General features: G+C 42.8%; 1 protein-coding gene across 1 annotated transcript in view; it reads left to right on the top strand.

The window, feature by feature from the left end:
* Positions 1-17,114, top strand: part of SETBP1 (SET binding protein 1) — an 89,476-nt gene that overhangs the window by 59,707 nt on the left and 12,655 nt on the right. The window contains exon 3 of the mRNA XM_053448267.1: positions 10,212-13,653. Coding sequence (XP_053304242.1) covers positions 10,212-13,653 — 3,442 coding nt within the window. The remainder of the gene's footprint in view (positions 1-10,211; positions 13,654-17,114) is intronic.

Genomic DNA, 17,114 nt, shown 5'->3' with positions numbered 1-17,114 from the left:
AGGTCTTTTTTTTATTAGGTTTTGGTTCTAGCTACCTCGTTGATTAAATCTCTGATAATTTTGAGTCTCGTTTGGGGCTGCTGGCTTTGTTTTAATAAATCCCCAAAACAGACCGAGCCACAAGACGTTATAGTCATACCCGATAACGTTGACAGAAAGCAGTCACCCGACCGAATTCATCTCCTGCCCAGTTGGTGTATTTCTGGTTTTGGTTGGAAAATCCTCGATGGAGCCGCTTCTCCCGCCGGTCCGTGTTGACACAACCTGGTCACGCATTAGCCGTGAGTCATGTAGATGAAGCCTTTTATGTTGGACACATTAGTGTCTTGCCATCTGCCCATTCCTTTTTTCTGCCCCAGTATTATTCCTCCACATCGAGAGGCTCCTTAAGAGGGGGTATTTAGAAGGTATATGACATAATTTTGCCTTTCATCCATGTTGAAATTGCCCGTAACTAATTACCATAATTACCATTTTTATCTCTTACTGTCCATTGTAGTCCTCGTTCTTATTATTCACCGTTTTGACCTCCTTTTGCAAGCTGTAGCTCTTAGCTGGACCGCTGCTGTTCTTGCGTGCATCTGCCTGCAGCACGTCAATATCTCATGTAAGCTCATTATTCAACGGGGGCTTGCGTATTGCTGTTAATATCGATCCAACCGGCTATAATGATGCCAACAGAAACCCAAGACCGCGTTTGCCAAAGCTGCGGCGCTTCTCCTCCAGTGATTTGTCTCGATAGCGCTACGGGGTCACTCCTGTAGGTAATAACTATAATTCTCTGCTACAGAATCGAGCCGAATCTCTTTAGGGAGCGTTACGGGAGACAAACGTTCTGTTCTGTGAAGGAGAGGAGGTAGAAGAGACGTTTTTACGTAACCTGCCTCCCTGGCTGCGACGGTTATACACAATATTATGGCAATAAAAGCAGCTGCTCAACCCTGTTTATTTCATTTCTTGCTTTCTCTTCCCCCTTAAACACTCTTTATTCCTGCCCTCGTTGTCTACTTATGAGGTCTTCAAGAATGCCACAGGCTTTACCTTGATCAAATTGTGTTGCTTCAGGTTTAGCGAGTTCCTATTCTTATGGGGGGGTGGCGATGGGGTTGGGATGAAATTGTTGAACAGCAGCTAATCGACTCAACAAAGGCTTTGGTGTGGTCGCAAAAGCTGGCTCTTTGGTAGTGATGTCCTACGTCTGCAGCGTTTGGCCAACTCAGTAGACGTAGACTCTGATGGAAGTTAAACAGTGGATTAGTCTGTTCTGGAAGTTCCCAGTATGGCAACTGGTCGCTAGGGCCTACAAGGAAACGTTCTGCTGTTGGAGAATTCCAAGTGGAATTTAGAACTTCTCATCCCATGCCAGCTTCTACTCCTTTTGCCAGTTACATGGAAGAGAAGCCTCCATCCATGGAGCTACCTTATCTCCCCCCAGCCTGGTTCCCAAATGAATAGGTAAGCCTACGCCACCATGTGCTCTTCAAAAGCATCAAAACCTCTTCTGATCAATAGTTTTGCTACCAAAACATCTAAAACATCTCTTCTCTTTTATATATAGGCTGTCATTTTAAAAAGATAAAAATAAAACCGATCGGTTGTCGTTGGCCGCCGTCATCTGATTGCCCAAATGGGAAAGCTTAGGTAGACGAGAACGATCGGCTGAATGAGAAACGAAACAAATTAGATGAATGCGTATTATTTCAAAACGAGCGCATGGACGGCATCAGAAATTTTCCATCATCTGTAATAACGCCAATTACTTTGGCAATTGATTTTGCCGTAATTTGTTTAGCACAATCCTGCTTCGGGGCTCCCGTCTGGGCTGATAAGAACGAGTTCCCAGCTCGTTTGCCACGTCTAGTGAAGTCTGCGCAGGATGTCGGGGCTTCCAAAATCATTTCGAGCCATTAAAAACCCTTACCCCTGGGAGAGGCAAAAGCGTGTGTATATAGAGAGATATATATCTATATAGAGAGAGATATATCTAGAGAGAGAGATATATCTATATATATCAATTTATTAGATCTGTTTAGTCCTCCATTTTTCTTTTTAATGCCCAATTTTCAGAGACGTCGATGCATTTTACTTCTGCTTCATTGAAGTCCCTCCCCTGGTTGCGTCTGCTGAAACCAGGGAGCCATTAGTACGTAAACCTCTTGCACATGCTCATTAGCACACGCACTGAACCAGCAGCCAATCGCAGTGATGCTTCCAAAGCAACCAGAGTTGACATAGCATGTATGTGATTGGCTCCCTTGAGGAGTTAAGTTCTACTGAGCCTGTGCAAGGAAGTGTACCTTGGTTTGCTTCCTGTTTTCAGTAGAGGCAGCTGGGGGAGGAGTTAAGATCACAATCACAAAAGAATATCTGCATGCCTGCAAGCCATGCGGAATGGACTGCAATGTGCGTTTTATCATGTAAATAGTTTTTTTTTTTTTAAAGGTGATGTTTTATAGCAAACTTTTTTTTGCCACATTGAATTTTTGCTTTTACTAAAACATGCTTCTTTCGACGCTCTGTGTGTAACGCTATTTAAGTAGTGCTGCCTTATTAACAGTTTGTACGCTTTTGACTATTGCTCTCAAATTCCCTTCGTTCGGTTTTCCTAAGCAGCCCTGTCACGTTTTTTTTAATTTATTTTTTTGTACAAATTCCATCATTCCTTCCGACGAAGCTTGCGCATGCTTCATGGTGCTTAATGGCTTCACCATGGATGGGACTTGAATAGAGTGCTAGATCAGACTCGATAACTTTCTCTTGCGAACGTCGGTTCTGTAAATATTATATAAACACGCCGCGAATGTCTCGGCGCCGGGTATGCCGCTTCCTTCTCGGAAGATACCTACAGAATGTATAGCACCATAAAATGTACATATTTATTTTAACTACTCTTATTATTTTCTATATACAAAAAAAGTTTAGAACTAAGTAATTAAAGCGGGGAAAAAAAACAGGGTTGTTGGGAGATATAACGCATGGAATGTTAAATAAATTCAATTATTTTTTTGTCATAATTAAAGAAAAAATAATCAATTTAAAGAAAAAAATAATTGTTGAGTCTAATTCGGGTTAACGTGGAGGACTATTCTTCCTCGTGTAGCCGCTCTCGCTGTAAAGTGGCCGTTTCACCGGTATAAACATGAGAAAATTCCTCGATGGATTATAGGATTAAAAAAACCGAAGGGAGAGTCAAACCTCTTCCTTGAACTGAAAAACCGAGGGATGGGAAAGGAGCTCTCCGGCCTGCGCGTTACTCGAGTTGTTTTTTCGCTGTTAATTAAAGAAAGTGATTGAAAAATATTTCAGAGGATTAGAAGCTCATTAGCACGGGGCGATCAAATAACAAAGAATCCGGAAAGTACTTGACCGTTCTTGTTGGAACGTGATTTTACGGGCGGTTTTTCTGTAGTATGGGGAGGATAGAGATTTTTAAATGAAGTCCTAAACGGGGAGATTTTGTGTTTTTAAGGAGCTTGGTATTCGCACGTTGAGGATAAAGTATCGGGTCTGATATCACACGCCCAGGTGGGAATTGGGCAACAATGTTTATCAACTAGGCTTCTTTTGGAGAGAGGGCTGGGGCCTTCTGGCTCAGGAGAGCAGATACAGATGAGTGCCCCCCCCACCCCCACCCAGTAACATACATACTGGCACACACACTCACACCTACACATATACGCTAGCACACACACTCACACTAACACCTACACATATACGCTGGCACACATATACTCACACTAACACCTACACATATACGCTGGCACACATATACTCACACTAACACCTACACATATACGCTGGCACACATATACTCACACTAACACCTACACATATACGCTGGCACACATACTCACACTAACACCTACACATATACGCTAGCACACACATACTCACACTAACACCTACACATATACGCTAGCACACACATACTCACACTAACACCTACACATATACGCTGGCACACATACTCACACTAACACCTACACATATACGCTAGCACACACATACTCACACTAACACCTACACATATATACGCTGGCACACACACACTCACACTAACACCTACACATATACGCTAGCACACACACTCACACCTACACATATACGCTAGCACACACACTCACACCTACACATATACGCTAGCACGCACATACTCACACTAACACCTTCACATACACGCAGGCACACACATACTCACACTAAGACCTACACATACATGCAGGCACACACATACTCACACTAAGACCTACACATATACGCTAGCACACACATACTCACACTAAGACCTACACATATACGCTAGCACACACATACTCACACTAACACATACACGCTAGCACACACATACTCACACTAACACCTACACATATATGCTAGCACACACACACACTAACACCTACACTGAAACCGGAAGCAAAAAGGGGCAACTACCGCTCATTAAGAAAAAAAAAAATTCCTAACCTTTTTGCTTGTTCCTTTTCTTTTAAAATCTTAACTTTATGTATTAAGCATTAGTTTACTCCCTAAAAACCAGCCGGAAAGGGAACAGATTCTAATGCCTTTTTTTTATTTATGAATTTATTTATTTTCTTTTTATTTAATGCTCTGTAATAAGTGCCGAGCATTACGTGTACAAACCTGAAAATAAAAAAAAGTAACAACTTCGGGGGGGGGGGGGAATCCAGCCTGTCCTATCTTGAAATCCAGAATGCAGAATAATAAAAAAAAAAAAAAAAACCTTTGCTATAAATGGCGTGGGGTTTAACCCTTTGCGCGTTGAGGTGCTGGCGGCGTGATTTGAACTTCCCGTGCCCTCCGTCACCGGAGGAGTTACAGTAATATAATCCTGCGTCTCTTTCTGCTTTTTCTGCGCCCTTAAGTCACGATCATGTCAGTGTATCTGTCCTGCGCGTTAATCATTTATTGCGTAACGTGGTACCGTACAAGGCATTGAAGACCCGCCGTATAAAAGGAGAATGCTTCTCGTTTCTCTCCGACGAGGCAGAATGTATTGATTTACGCCCCGCTAGGCGATGGACGATAACCGGGAATAGAAACCTCCATTTCTCGACTGGTTGCTTTTAAGTTCTCGAAGAGTGCGTTTTTTTCCCCCACCAGGCACCCTTAGTTGGCACTGAAAGGGTCCCCCCCAGCGTGGATTTCGCGGCCGACTCGCTTTCCACGGCGCGATGCCTTCGCTGCGGTACCGAGTCGTATTTCAAGTGCGGCTGGGGTCTGTCCGATCCGCTTTCCTCTAAGAGCATGGCTTCGATATTGATTTTCCCGTAACAGCCGCCATATGTTTAACTCGAGAAAGCGTAGCCGCGTTACACGAACTCGCCACCGTTTGTAACATCGATTGGCAAACACGTGAGCGGGATAAGTGATCTGATGCAGCCGTACGCGGATTATACCCCTGACTTACTTTTACTCGAGGAAAATACAATCGACTTCATCCTCCGCTCGCGTTTTCGGGGGGGGGGGGAAGGTTCTGCAATGTTCTTTAACCGTTTCTGACTCTACATTTTGTTACATTGTATCTGTCGCTCAATTCATCGGACGTCAAAAAAAGAAATGATTTGATCTTGCTGGTTTTAGCTAAACTTACACACTTTTGGGTTTATTCGCTTAACTGTGAGTCGGAGGCAGTTCCACGTTACTCGTTACGAGGACCCCAGCAATGTTCTCGTGTAAGGATGGCTGAGCGGACCCTGCCTAATGCATAGCTAGCTCTTCAATGAAATCTCACTGGTTTTCACATACTTGCCAAGGGTCCCAGATATGGCGGCACAGTCCTGATTTGGAACCCGCCCTCCTCCTGTCCTTCATCTCTGTGGAATGTGAGTATTAATAATGGCCGTACGCCGGCCAGATGGGAAGCTGGGTCAGTCGTTGGCCTCGTCTTAGATCCAGGAGCCATATGCCTATCCCATGCATGTCTAAACTCCCTCTGCCACTTCTGATGGGAGGCGGTTCCAGTTATCTACCACCCTCTCAGTAAAGTAAAAGTTCCTATCATTACACTTAAGCCTCTGAACCTCTAATTTTAGTATTAACATAATGAAGAGTAAATCTTGCGTGGAGCTGAATGTTGGTTCTCCCCCCTTTGTTAATACGCAGTCCCTTTAAATCTTTAATTACTAGCTTTCTGTAGTTGTCAAAACAAAGCAGCCATAAAAAAAAATAGAGCGAACATGTAGAAGCGACCCGTCCCCGACAATGCCTCTATTCACCGGGATTTTCCAGACTGACGTCACAAACCCCCCCCTACTTGTAACCAAATATGATTTACTAAACATAGGGCACTTCTTAAAGAGCTAAAAGCAATCCGGGGCGGGAAACAACAAATTCACTTATGTAATGATTGTTTTCTTTTTACTTTACTCTGATTTATATTTTCTAAATCTTGTATTATTGTTTTATATAGCGCCATCGTATTCCGTGGCGCTGTACAATGGGTAAGCCGGACATAAGTAATATATAACATAAGTTGAGTTACAGAAACAGGTGAGGAAGGTATCCTCCAAAGGCATGGCTGGGTCGTTTCATGCAAACTCCCACGATGCCCCAGTGAAGAGGCGTTAGAAACAGGAAGTCGATACACACTTCCTGTCCTCCGTGTGCTGGAACAAGATGGCTGCTCTCGTGTGCACCGCGTTAAAAAGACTAGATTTTTTTTTATAGATACCTAATGTGTAAAAAATAAAATGATTGTGCGGGACCAGTCTAGCCACCGGGTTAAGTGACGCCCCGTGAGCGCTGGCCAACTGCACCTGCCGACGTACCTTTATGGGCAATATGGGTGTTCGTCCACTCACCGAGTACAAGCCCGGTGCGGCTGCAAGTACCGCTGCCGTTTTAATCCCCAGTCCGGCCCTGATGTGTCTCATGTCCTGAATCTAAGACGAGACCGATGACAGCTAGAGAATCGGGCGACTAGGCAGGGGGCCAAATGGGGCCGATCCGCCGGCAGATTCTATGTTTCTAATTCCTTCTGGAATCCTAGTGAAGGTTATCTATAATTGTAGGTCCTAACAATGCCAATGTTTCTGAGAGATCCCCTGCTTTGGGAAGCTAAAAATGTTTGATCCAGTGAGAAGTCAGAGGTCATTTTGGAATCAAGAAGGAATGTTTCCCCATTTTGGGGCAAAATAGGCACTTTAGTATATGTCTTAGACTTGTCTTTTTTTCGCAACCTAAATTACTCTTACAACGAACCCTTGGTTTCTGATACTTTCTTCATCCCTTATGTCTTGAAGACACCATGTGCCTCAATTAAATAAATCGGGTTCCTGGGGGGTTTATTATTTTTTGGAGGATACATAAATAATTACAATGAAAGAATGTTGGGTAATATGATGCTATTGTTCTTTTTGATAGAGTTTAGAACGAGTATCACGCTCCTTCTGGGTTATATTTGGATGCGACGCATGCTTGTGGTGGTGTAGCAGATCGTGCACATCTTCTCGATGGAATCATATTCGCTCAGTACCTTACATCATAGGCTGCTATTCATTGACACGGCTCCTGAATCTAAGACGAGACCAACGACTGATTAAGGTCGGAGTCTTTAAGGCAGGAGAAACGGGCAGACTAGACCGTGGGGGCCGGATGGGCCCGATCTGCCGGCAGATGTTTCTTCAGATTTATGGCGACACAACTCAAGATAAAGCTCATAAATTCTCTTAATTCCAAATAAAGTATTTTTATTTTTTTTACATTTTCTAGAGTAAAAATTGGTTTCTTTTAGCCTTGTAGAATCATTTGGATTTTTTTCTCTTCACAGAACACTAAAGAAAATATTACTTTTACACAAATAATCCCCCTTTTGTATTGTGGAACTTAAAAAATTGACCATAATGTTTAATATATATATATCCAAATACTTAAAAAAAATCTTTAAAAAGACTCCTCTGTCTTGTACGATGTGAAATGAAATGGAACTCTAATGGTGAAGACTGTTCCTTATTTGTGGCTAGAACAGGACAATGGTGATTTTTGTTCTGTATTTATCTTCGTGGCTTCGACCCTTTACCACGATTATTAATTAATTTATTTTTTTAAGACAAACTTGCTGATTGAGGACTAAGCTGCCTTTCGATTGTCTCTGCGCAGAAGCAGCGCCGTAATTAACTCATCCAAACAATCGATGGGTTCGCCACTTCTTTTAGGGATTTTTTTTTTTTTTTTTTTTTTTGCGTGATTAGAATATGAAAATGAATAGCACAATAGTGCAGATGTTTTAAAATCACAGCAGACAGCAATTAGTGACATGGGAACCAGCTGCTTATCTCCCCAGATAAAGCCTCTTAATGGCGAATTACACTTAAGGAGCCATTAACCAGATGGATCTGCAAATGATTAAAAAAAAAAAAAAAAGCACTATTCTCTTTGATTTTTTTTAATAATGTAAATTTTTTTTAAATGCGCGTTTGTTATATCTTAATGTATATATATCAACGTACGTGGTGCATATTTATACACACAGTATGTTATTAGGTTGTATAATGCCGTCTTATTCATACGCTGCTAAATATGGTTGATAAATAGATATAGTTGTCTACATATAATGTAACGTTCGGCCTCATCGGGTCATTTCCTGCTGTAAAGACTCAAACCTTAATCAGTCGTTGGCCTCGTCTTAGATTCAGGAGCCGTATGCCTATCCCATGCATGTTTAATACCCTCACTGTATTAGCCTCTACCACTTCTGCCGGGAGGCTGTTCCACTTATCTACCACCATGATGTTGGGATAAATGGGCTCTTGAGCCCTGCACAAATGTGACAATGGTGTTTGATACATTGTGTCCAGATTAAGGAGATGGGACTTTGGGGGGGGGGCAAAGAGTAGGTGGGATCTAAGGCAGGAAGAGGGTGGAGCCAGGCAGTAGTAGGTTAAACATATTGACCTGGAGTCCCGGCTATCATTTCTTGAGCCTCCAGGGAAATTATAGAGAATTACTTTTAACTGTGACATAAGTCTCTCTCTCTAAATGCTGACCAAGACCAGATGCCACCATGCAATAAAAGTCCCAGAATCTATAAAGAATTCCATATATATCTAAAACGAGAAACATTCCGACATTTAAATATTGCGATTGCCAGTCTTGGATACCGCGCTGCGCTCGAAGGGTTAAGCAGAAGGGACAAAAGGTCGGAGGTTGTGTTTCGCTCGTATATTTGGGAGAGATGGCTCCGTTGTATTTATCACAGATGATTTATCACTTGTTCTGTACATATTTGGCATGAAATGCGTTGGCCGCGTCAGGTGATTATTTTTCTGCCTAATCCCCATGAGTCACCGCACTAAAAATATCCGTATAACTGCTGACGGCGTTCATTGCGCTGGACCCATTAAATCTATACGTCTTTATTTTAAGGCCTTATGTGAAATATAAATATTTGAGCGCCTTTAACACTCAGCGTATATTATGTACCCTCACAAAAAGCTACAGCATATTCCGTATACACTTAAAATATCGTTTTTTCATTAAATTAGGTAAAAAAAGAATTCCGTGTTATTAATATACCTGGGAGCTCTCTGGCTTTGGCCTGGAGTCTCGGGTTCCGGTTTTCTTGAATGGAAGCTTTCCAGAAGAAGACCTCCCCTTGTTTCACGCACTACTCCCCAGGCGCGGAAAGGGTTAACATTGCGCCGCCGTTGGTCGCCGTTCTATATTTCTCAAATGCGTTTCCCGTTCGCGTTATGATTTACAGCGGCTGCTTAGAAAAAAAAAAAAAAAAATTGCCATCTATATGTTTTATGAAACCGTATCCATGACAACCGGGGAATGGAATGATTTCCAAATGCTCTGCGTGGTAATGTCCGCCCAGCTGTAATTTAATGGCTTTTCTAATCCATAAATTCTCAGAACGTACTTCGTTGACTTCGTTGTCGCGTCATTCCGGAGATTAGCAGAAGACGGGGATGCTGGGTAGACGCATACAGTTATCTTATGTTACCATGCCACTGGTGTAGATAGTGTTTTATTATGTATATATATATATATATATGTATTTATATTTATGCCTTCCGTCCTACAATGATCATGTCTGCATCATACATGGAGGCAAATCGCTTACTATCAAATTAGAAGTATAATAAGTATAATTTACATTTGCTACATTGACTTTTGTGATTGCTCAAATATTTTGCCGATCTGCAGATACTCATGTGTTTTTCTCTCTTTTTTTTTTTTTTTTTACGTAGATGCATGAAAAGTTTCCAAAGCGTCCTGCTCTGCATTTTGACTCTGGCATCAGTCCCGATATCACCAGTGACACCTTAAAACCAAAGCACCAGCAGAAAGGCAGCCAGCTCCATCACGACTGGGTAACGAGCTCAGACACCGGAGCAACACCACAGAGTTGCTTTTTGGATGCTGAACCCAACAAAGAAGCCTCTAGTATCACCAAGAGTCCAAATACAGAAGTGGGGTCTTCGTTTCTCAAGTCTCAGTCAAAAAAATCGAACGGGAGTAGTCCCTGGAGTCAGCTGTCCAGTGCAAAGGAGATCTCAACTTCCAGTGCGGTTTCATCACCAAGTAACGTTGTGTCGTCATCATCATCATCTTCGTCTACCAATTCTGGGGAAAGCAATGGACTTTCGCAGTTAGAGGACCAAAAGAATGGGTTGATGGAGCCACCAGAACCACCCACTGTTAAGAGAAAGGTTGGTAAAAAAGATTTACATCAAGCTGCACAAGTAACTGAGCTTGAGTGGGTCAAAGGCAATCAAAAATCAGTTGATGCCAAAAGTCACGATTCTTCAGAAGCTAAAAAGGACAGTCGCCCCATAGACAACAATTTATTGGGGGCTCAACGGCAGGATAACGCCTCTGTCAACGCTAGTGAAAGTGACACGAGCCATGTGCGGATCACAATCCCAATTAAATCTACATCGATGGATCCGCCTGGGAACAAAAGGAAGAAGAAACAGTGTGTGAAAACTAACATGGACAAAAAGTTCCAAGAGGACCAGCCTGCGGGACGACTGGTAATTAACGAAACAAGTAACCAAATCAATGGTCAAGGAAACAAGAAAGACGGTCGCCTTTTGAAACAGGCCAAGCTTTCCGGCAATGAATTGTCATCAAAGCTGCAGGAAGAAAATGGTATCGGCGGAAAAACGTTCATCAACAGCATGACGCGACCTCAAAAGTCGTCCACTCCTCCGGTTTCAAAAGCCATTTTGGAAAACGTGAAATCAAGACCATCGCAGTTACACCATCCTAAACTTGCAGCCAAGAAGAGATGGACGTGCGGGAAACCCAAAATAAACTCTTCTCACGAGAATTCCGGCCAGTTGTCTGAAAAGATTGTGGTTGAGCCCCCGTCGGCTTACCCAATTACTCCATCTAGCCCTCTTTACACCAATACAGATAGTCTTACGGTGATTACTCCGGCGAAGAAGAAAAGGGGTAGACCAAAGAAACAACCACTGCTTACCGTGGAGACGATTCACGAGGGAACGTCGACTAGTCCTGTGAGTCCAATAAATAGAGAGTTCTCTGGAATAAAGAACAGGAAGGGCAGGCACAATGTCTCTGAGCTTGTCCAAATGACGCCCAGCATGGAAAAATCTATCAACGAGCTAGATATACACAAAAAAGTTGGGAAGCTCGGAGTGCTTGATAAGAAAACAATTAAAACGATCAATAAGATGAAAACTCTCAAGAGGAAAAATATTTTAAACCAAATTTTGTCTTGCTCGAGCAGCATAGCCTTGAAGTCAAAAACCCAGCCCCAGACCAACGCAATAGCAGCTGTTGCCACAACGCTAGATGCCAGATTAGGCAAGCAGATCAATGTTAGTAAGAGGGGAACAATCTACATTGGCAAAAAAAGGGGAAGGAAGCCGAGGACAGAGCAGACCCCTCCACAAACCGAACGCAGAACAGCCATTAAACAGACAAGGCCTGTCTCTAGCCAGCCTGAAAACCCATCAGTGCCTTCAAACTTGCAGTCACTTGCGGCATCTACACCAGCATCTTTTCATACACTTAGTACACAACTCATGGGCTCTAATGGGAACCTTAGCCCTGCCAGCACTGATACAATATTTTCAGATTTAAAAACTATGCCAAATCTTCAGCCAATCAGTGCTCTTCCAACAAAAACCCAAAAAAGTATCCACGGCAGTTCTTGGAAGCTGTCTCCGCCAAGATTATTGGCTCACTCGCCTTCCCATTTGTGCGAGATCGGCTCGCTGAAAGAAGTCACGTTATCCCCCATAAGCGAGTCTCACAGTGAGGAGACCATACCAAGCGACAGTGGGATTGGTACGGACAATAATAGCACTTCTGATCAAGCCGAGAAAATCTCAGAATCACGAAGAAGGTACTCCTTTGATTTCTGTTCTCTGGACAATCCAGAGGTCACCCCGTCTGACACCAGCACAAAGAGCAAGCATGGGCACAGGCAAAAACATCTCATTGTTGATAACTTTCTTGTTCATGAAAGTGTTAAAAAGCCAAAGCACAAGCGGAAGAGGAAATGTTTGCAGAACAGGGATAATCTGCAGTTTCTTGCGGATCTTGAGGAACTCATCAACAAATTCCAAGTCTTCAGAATTTCCCACAGGAACTACTCGTTCTACCACGAAAATCCTTATCCTAGTATCTTTAGGATAAACTTTGATCACTATTACCCTGTGCCATATATCCAGTATGACCCATTGCTCTACCTTCGCCGGACTTCTGAAATGAAATCGAAGAAAAAGCGCGGTAGGCCTGCCAAAACCAATGACACCATGACAAAGGTGCCTTTTTTACAAGGGTTTGGGTACCCTGTTCCCAGTGGAAGTTACTATGCACCATATGGAATGCCTTACACATCAATGCCTATGATGAACCTTGGTTATTATGGTCAGTATCCAGCCCCTTTGTACTTGTCTCATACTCTTGGGGCAACTTCTCCATTCATGAGGCCCTCTGTCCCACCAACACCGTTTCACACAAGCTCTCATATGAAAATGTCTGCTGCGGCCAAGCATAAAGCAAAACACGGTGTCCACCTGCAACCCTCCTTAGGACTAGGGCTGGGTGACCTACAGTCGTCTTTGGCTCCCAAGACTGGAGGAGTTAGTCTGTCAAGTAGCCGGCTTCACAAAAGGAAACACAAGCATAAGCACAAGCATAAGGATGATCGTATCCTGGGAGGACACAGTGATTTTGGTGGCCTGTTTTCCAGCAAGACTTCTAGCTTTTCAAGCCACATAACAAATGAGAAGCTTAGTCCTTCTGCCAAAGAACTTTCCTCTATGAACGAGAAAAGCAAGCATAAGGACAGGCAAAAGCACCAGCATTGTGAAGCTGGGCAAAGAGGCTCAAAGAGCAGTTTTGAGGTGGACACGCTTTCGTCGTTGTCTCTTTCAGATACCCAGCACTGGACACAATCGAAAGATAAAGCTGACTTGGGCAATGAGTCGATTGATAGTTTGAAAAAGTACTCTGGGAGCAATGACTGCAACGCGAGGGCGGATTCTTCCGACATCTTTGTCGAAATGAGCTCGTCGAGTGAAAAGAGAGACGGCGAAGCGAGCGCCGGCAAGCGGCGGAGCTTCGAAGGTTTTGGATCGTACAGAGAAAGAGACCTCCAGTCTTTCAGATTCAACAAAAACGACCGGAATTCCTTTGATCCTACAGGGTCAGGTAAGAGGAACTTTATAATTAATGATAATGTGAGAACTTAAACGTAACAGTGGACCTGTGAACGAAGATAGTAGGTAACTCGCTCATTGAATATTCTGCAGCGGTCAAGAGATCAGTGAAGCAAAGCGAGTTAAGCCAAAAATGTTAAGAAAGAAAAATTGCTTGTTATCTTTACCGGCAGCTGATTCCAGATTTCATGTAGACACTGAAAGATAATACATTTGATTCATAAACCCACTTTCTGATGTTTCTATACACATTATCGGGGCTTTTAGGGCCGTAGAACCCGGTGATACCCTAAAACATTCTGAGCTCCTAGAAAAGAGGGGCATGAGGGGGGAGGAAAGAGCGTTTTCTGCCCCAAAAAAGGCACAGGCAACACTATACAGGGATATTTGGTGCCTCCATGACATCGAGTAGCTTTGTAGGAATTATTCTTGCAACTACTGAAGATATTTGATATCCATTCTTATAAGAACGCGGGCTAAAGATTTGTTTTTCTCTCGTTTGCTCTGCTGCTTTGCATTAGAGAGAATGCCCTTTAAAATACGATTACATTTTAGTATTTTAGTAATTAAAACGGGTATATTACAGTAAAGCCATTTAATGTTTTGAAGTAAAGTCAGGGCAATTTAGCATGATCATTAGTTTTGTGATTGCGTTTTTTGTTAAACTGGGTCTATTGGACAATGCTGTCCTCTTAATTAAAAACTACAGTCTGAATGAAATCATAATTAAGTGAGCTCCAGAAAACGAAGGAACTTAAATTCTATTTCCACTGCCCTCGCCGTTGAGGGAAAACATCATCATTCAATAATTCTAGCATTTTCAGAAAGAAAACTTGATAAAAGTACAAGACGCCGCTTACATAAAATGATCACCAACGCATTGTGCCGATCTCTGCTTATCGTCCAATGACACGGCAGTACGGCCAAACTTTTACCGCCGCTAAATCGTGGTGTGTTTTTCAGTAGTTTAGTAACCCAACAATAGCCAATTAATATATAGCCCTCTGGGTGTTCTCGAACTACAATTCCTATGACCCCCCAACCAGCTGGAAATATGCAAAGCTAAAAGAAAAAGGAAGGCGTTTCAGAAAAATTACAATTTCCCATTTTATTGCATGTTTCTGTGCTTTTTTTATTTTTTATTTTTTTTTATTTATTTTTAACTCCATTATTCTTATTTATGAACACTGTATTCCAAGTAACCTATAACTAATAATTTCTCTAGTGTCAGTATGACATTTTCTTTCCTCCCGAATAAACAGCCTACAAATGCATAACTGTGTTTTTGTTAATGTTTTCATACACGTTCTTGTACGCTTTAAGTATAACACACTTTTCTTTATAAGAAAGTTAGCTAAAAAACGTGTATTACTATTTTAGAACAAGAGAAAAATGGGTCATTAATTTTATATAAATAAAATAAATCAATTTTTATTGGACCGACATAGAAAAAATGATGAAATGTTTCTTGACCTCAGAGATCCTGAAAGCTAAACTTTACATCTTTGAATATTCTTGCCCAATAAAAGCTACCAACTTCCAGGAAAGCAAACAATTTTATGACATTTTGCTCTGACGCAATTCAGAAACATGGCTTATTTAAGACAGAATTATACCCTTAATAGGGAACGTAGTTCTCGGATGCCAGATGGAGAGTATGCCTTTCGGTCAAATAAAGCAAAATATAACCAACAACAACATTTTTTCGCAATAGTGATTTTTTCCATTGCAACCTTATTCAAGTTTGACTTTTTTCGGGATGTGTGAGGTCATCTTCTGATGAGAGGTATTTGTGAGGTCATCTTCTGATGAGATCATTCAGCTTATCGTGAAGCACCCTGACAAGGTCAGCCAGATCGAGGATCCTATATCTTCCCTGTTCCTAACCTTATTTATTCCAATAAGTTTTCTTTATTATCGTTCATGTCCGCTATTTCTGATTGATGTCCGCTATTTCTCTCATCTGTGGTCATCTTAGGAATTTTCTTATTAGGAGAGCAGTTTTCTTTTTCTTTTGAAGAAGACGTTGCTCGCAAGCGGCACCAAAACTAGAAAGGCACTGAAGTCGAACAAACTTCCTGTTTTTCACCCTTAGAGAAAAACCCCAAAAACCACTATATTTAGGTTCCCAAACCGCATCTAGTTAATAACATCCTTAGAAGCTCTGGAAAGCTCTCTTAGAACAAAAACCCCCACCTTGTGCCTTTTTTAAGGTTAATTTCTTGACTCTTTTATCTCGTGTAGTAATAAAATCTACTGATGGGTCAAATACTGCAAAGCAGCGGTTAGCCGGAGTAATCGTAATACGATACGAGCCGGGGTTCGCTAGTATAACGGTTTCGCAAGACCGCAAGCATGCCAGGTGTGTAGAACGTGACTTTTTCACGTCTCCGACAGCAGATAAAACAACACGTATTTGTTCGGTAATTTTTGTTTTTTTGTTAAATGGGTTTCCTGTTTTTCAAAAAGGTTTGAACATTCCTGAATGTCGTTCAAATACCGTTTCGGTGTTCTTACCAGATCCTGAAATTGTTCCTTGCGAACCGTGCTAGACCATCGCCTACGGTGCTTTAACCGCGAAGCGCGGGGGGCAAACGAGTCCAGGATCTCCGAGACATAAAGGAAAACACAATGTTTTACATGAGAATGTTGCAAAAAAAAACGTGTCTCTGGTTAATAAACTCGATGATGTAGGTCAGGTTTAGATGGAAAATGGGTAGCTTGTAGGCAAAATGGGGATGGAAGAAGATGATTTAAAAGGCAACTCAACTCTTGGAAGAACCATTGTTATTATTATTATTATTTATTGTTTATATAGCGCCATCAAATTCCGTAGCGCTGTACAATGGGTAGACAGGACAAGTAGTATGTTACATTACAAGTTGACTAACAGAGACAACAGGTGAGGAGGGCCCTGCTCAAAAGAGCTTACAGTCTAGAGGAGGTGACAAGGAAGTGACAAGGGCCCCCGGCGGGGGCGGCAAGAGGCTTCCAAACCTTCCGCGCCCCCCTCCCCGCGGTGGGGGGGGAGCTTCGCGAGCGGTACCCGGACAGGGCTCGAGGGAAGCACGTTTTCTTCTGGCTGCGGTGGGGGGGCGCCGGGGGGTTGTTCGTCGGGGGCGGTCGTCGGCTGGTGGGGCTCCCTCGCTTTAGCCCGCCGGCTTCCGCGGGCGTCGGGTTCGGCTCGGGTTCCCCAATCCCTCTCTCGCAGCGTTGATCCCGTTAATGATCCTTCCGCAGGTTCACCTACGGAAACCTTGTTATGACTTTTACTTCCTCTAGATAGTCAAGTTTGATCGTCTTCTCGGCGCTCCGCCAAGGTCGTCGCCGACCCCGGCGGGGCCGATCCGAGGACCTCACTAAACCATCCAATCGGCAGTAGCGACGGGCGACATTGTTGGCCCCTTTAGGCAGAGTCTCCTCTCCCATATTTAGAATTAACCCCAGCCATTG

The sequence above is a fragment of the Spea bombifrons genome, chromosome 1 (assembly GCF_027358695.1).
Source record: "Spea bombifrons isolate aSpeBom1 chromosome 1, aSpeBom1.2.pri, whole genome shotgun sequence".
NCBI lineage: Eukaryota > Metazoa > Chordata > Amphibia > Anura > Pelobatidae > Spea > Spea bombifrons.
The sequence above is the reverse complement of the archived record's forward strand: the minus strand, read 5'-3'. Positions and strand labels throughout refer to the sequence as shown.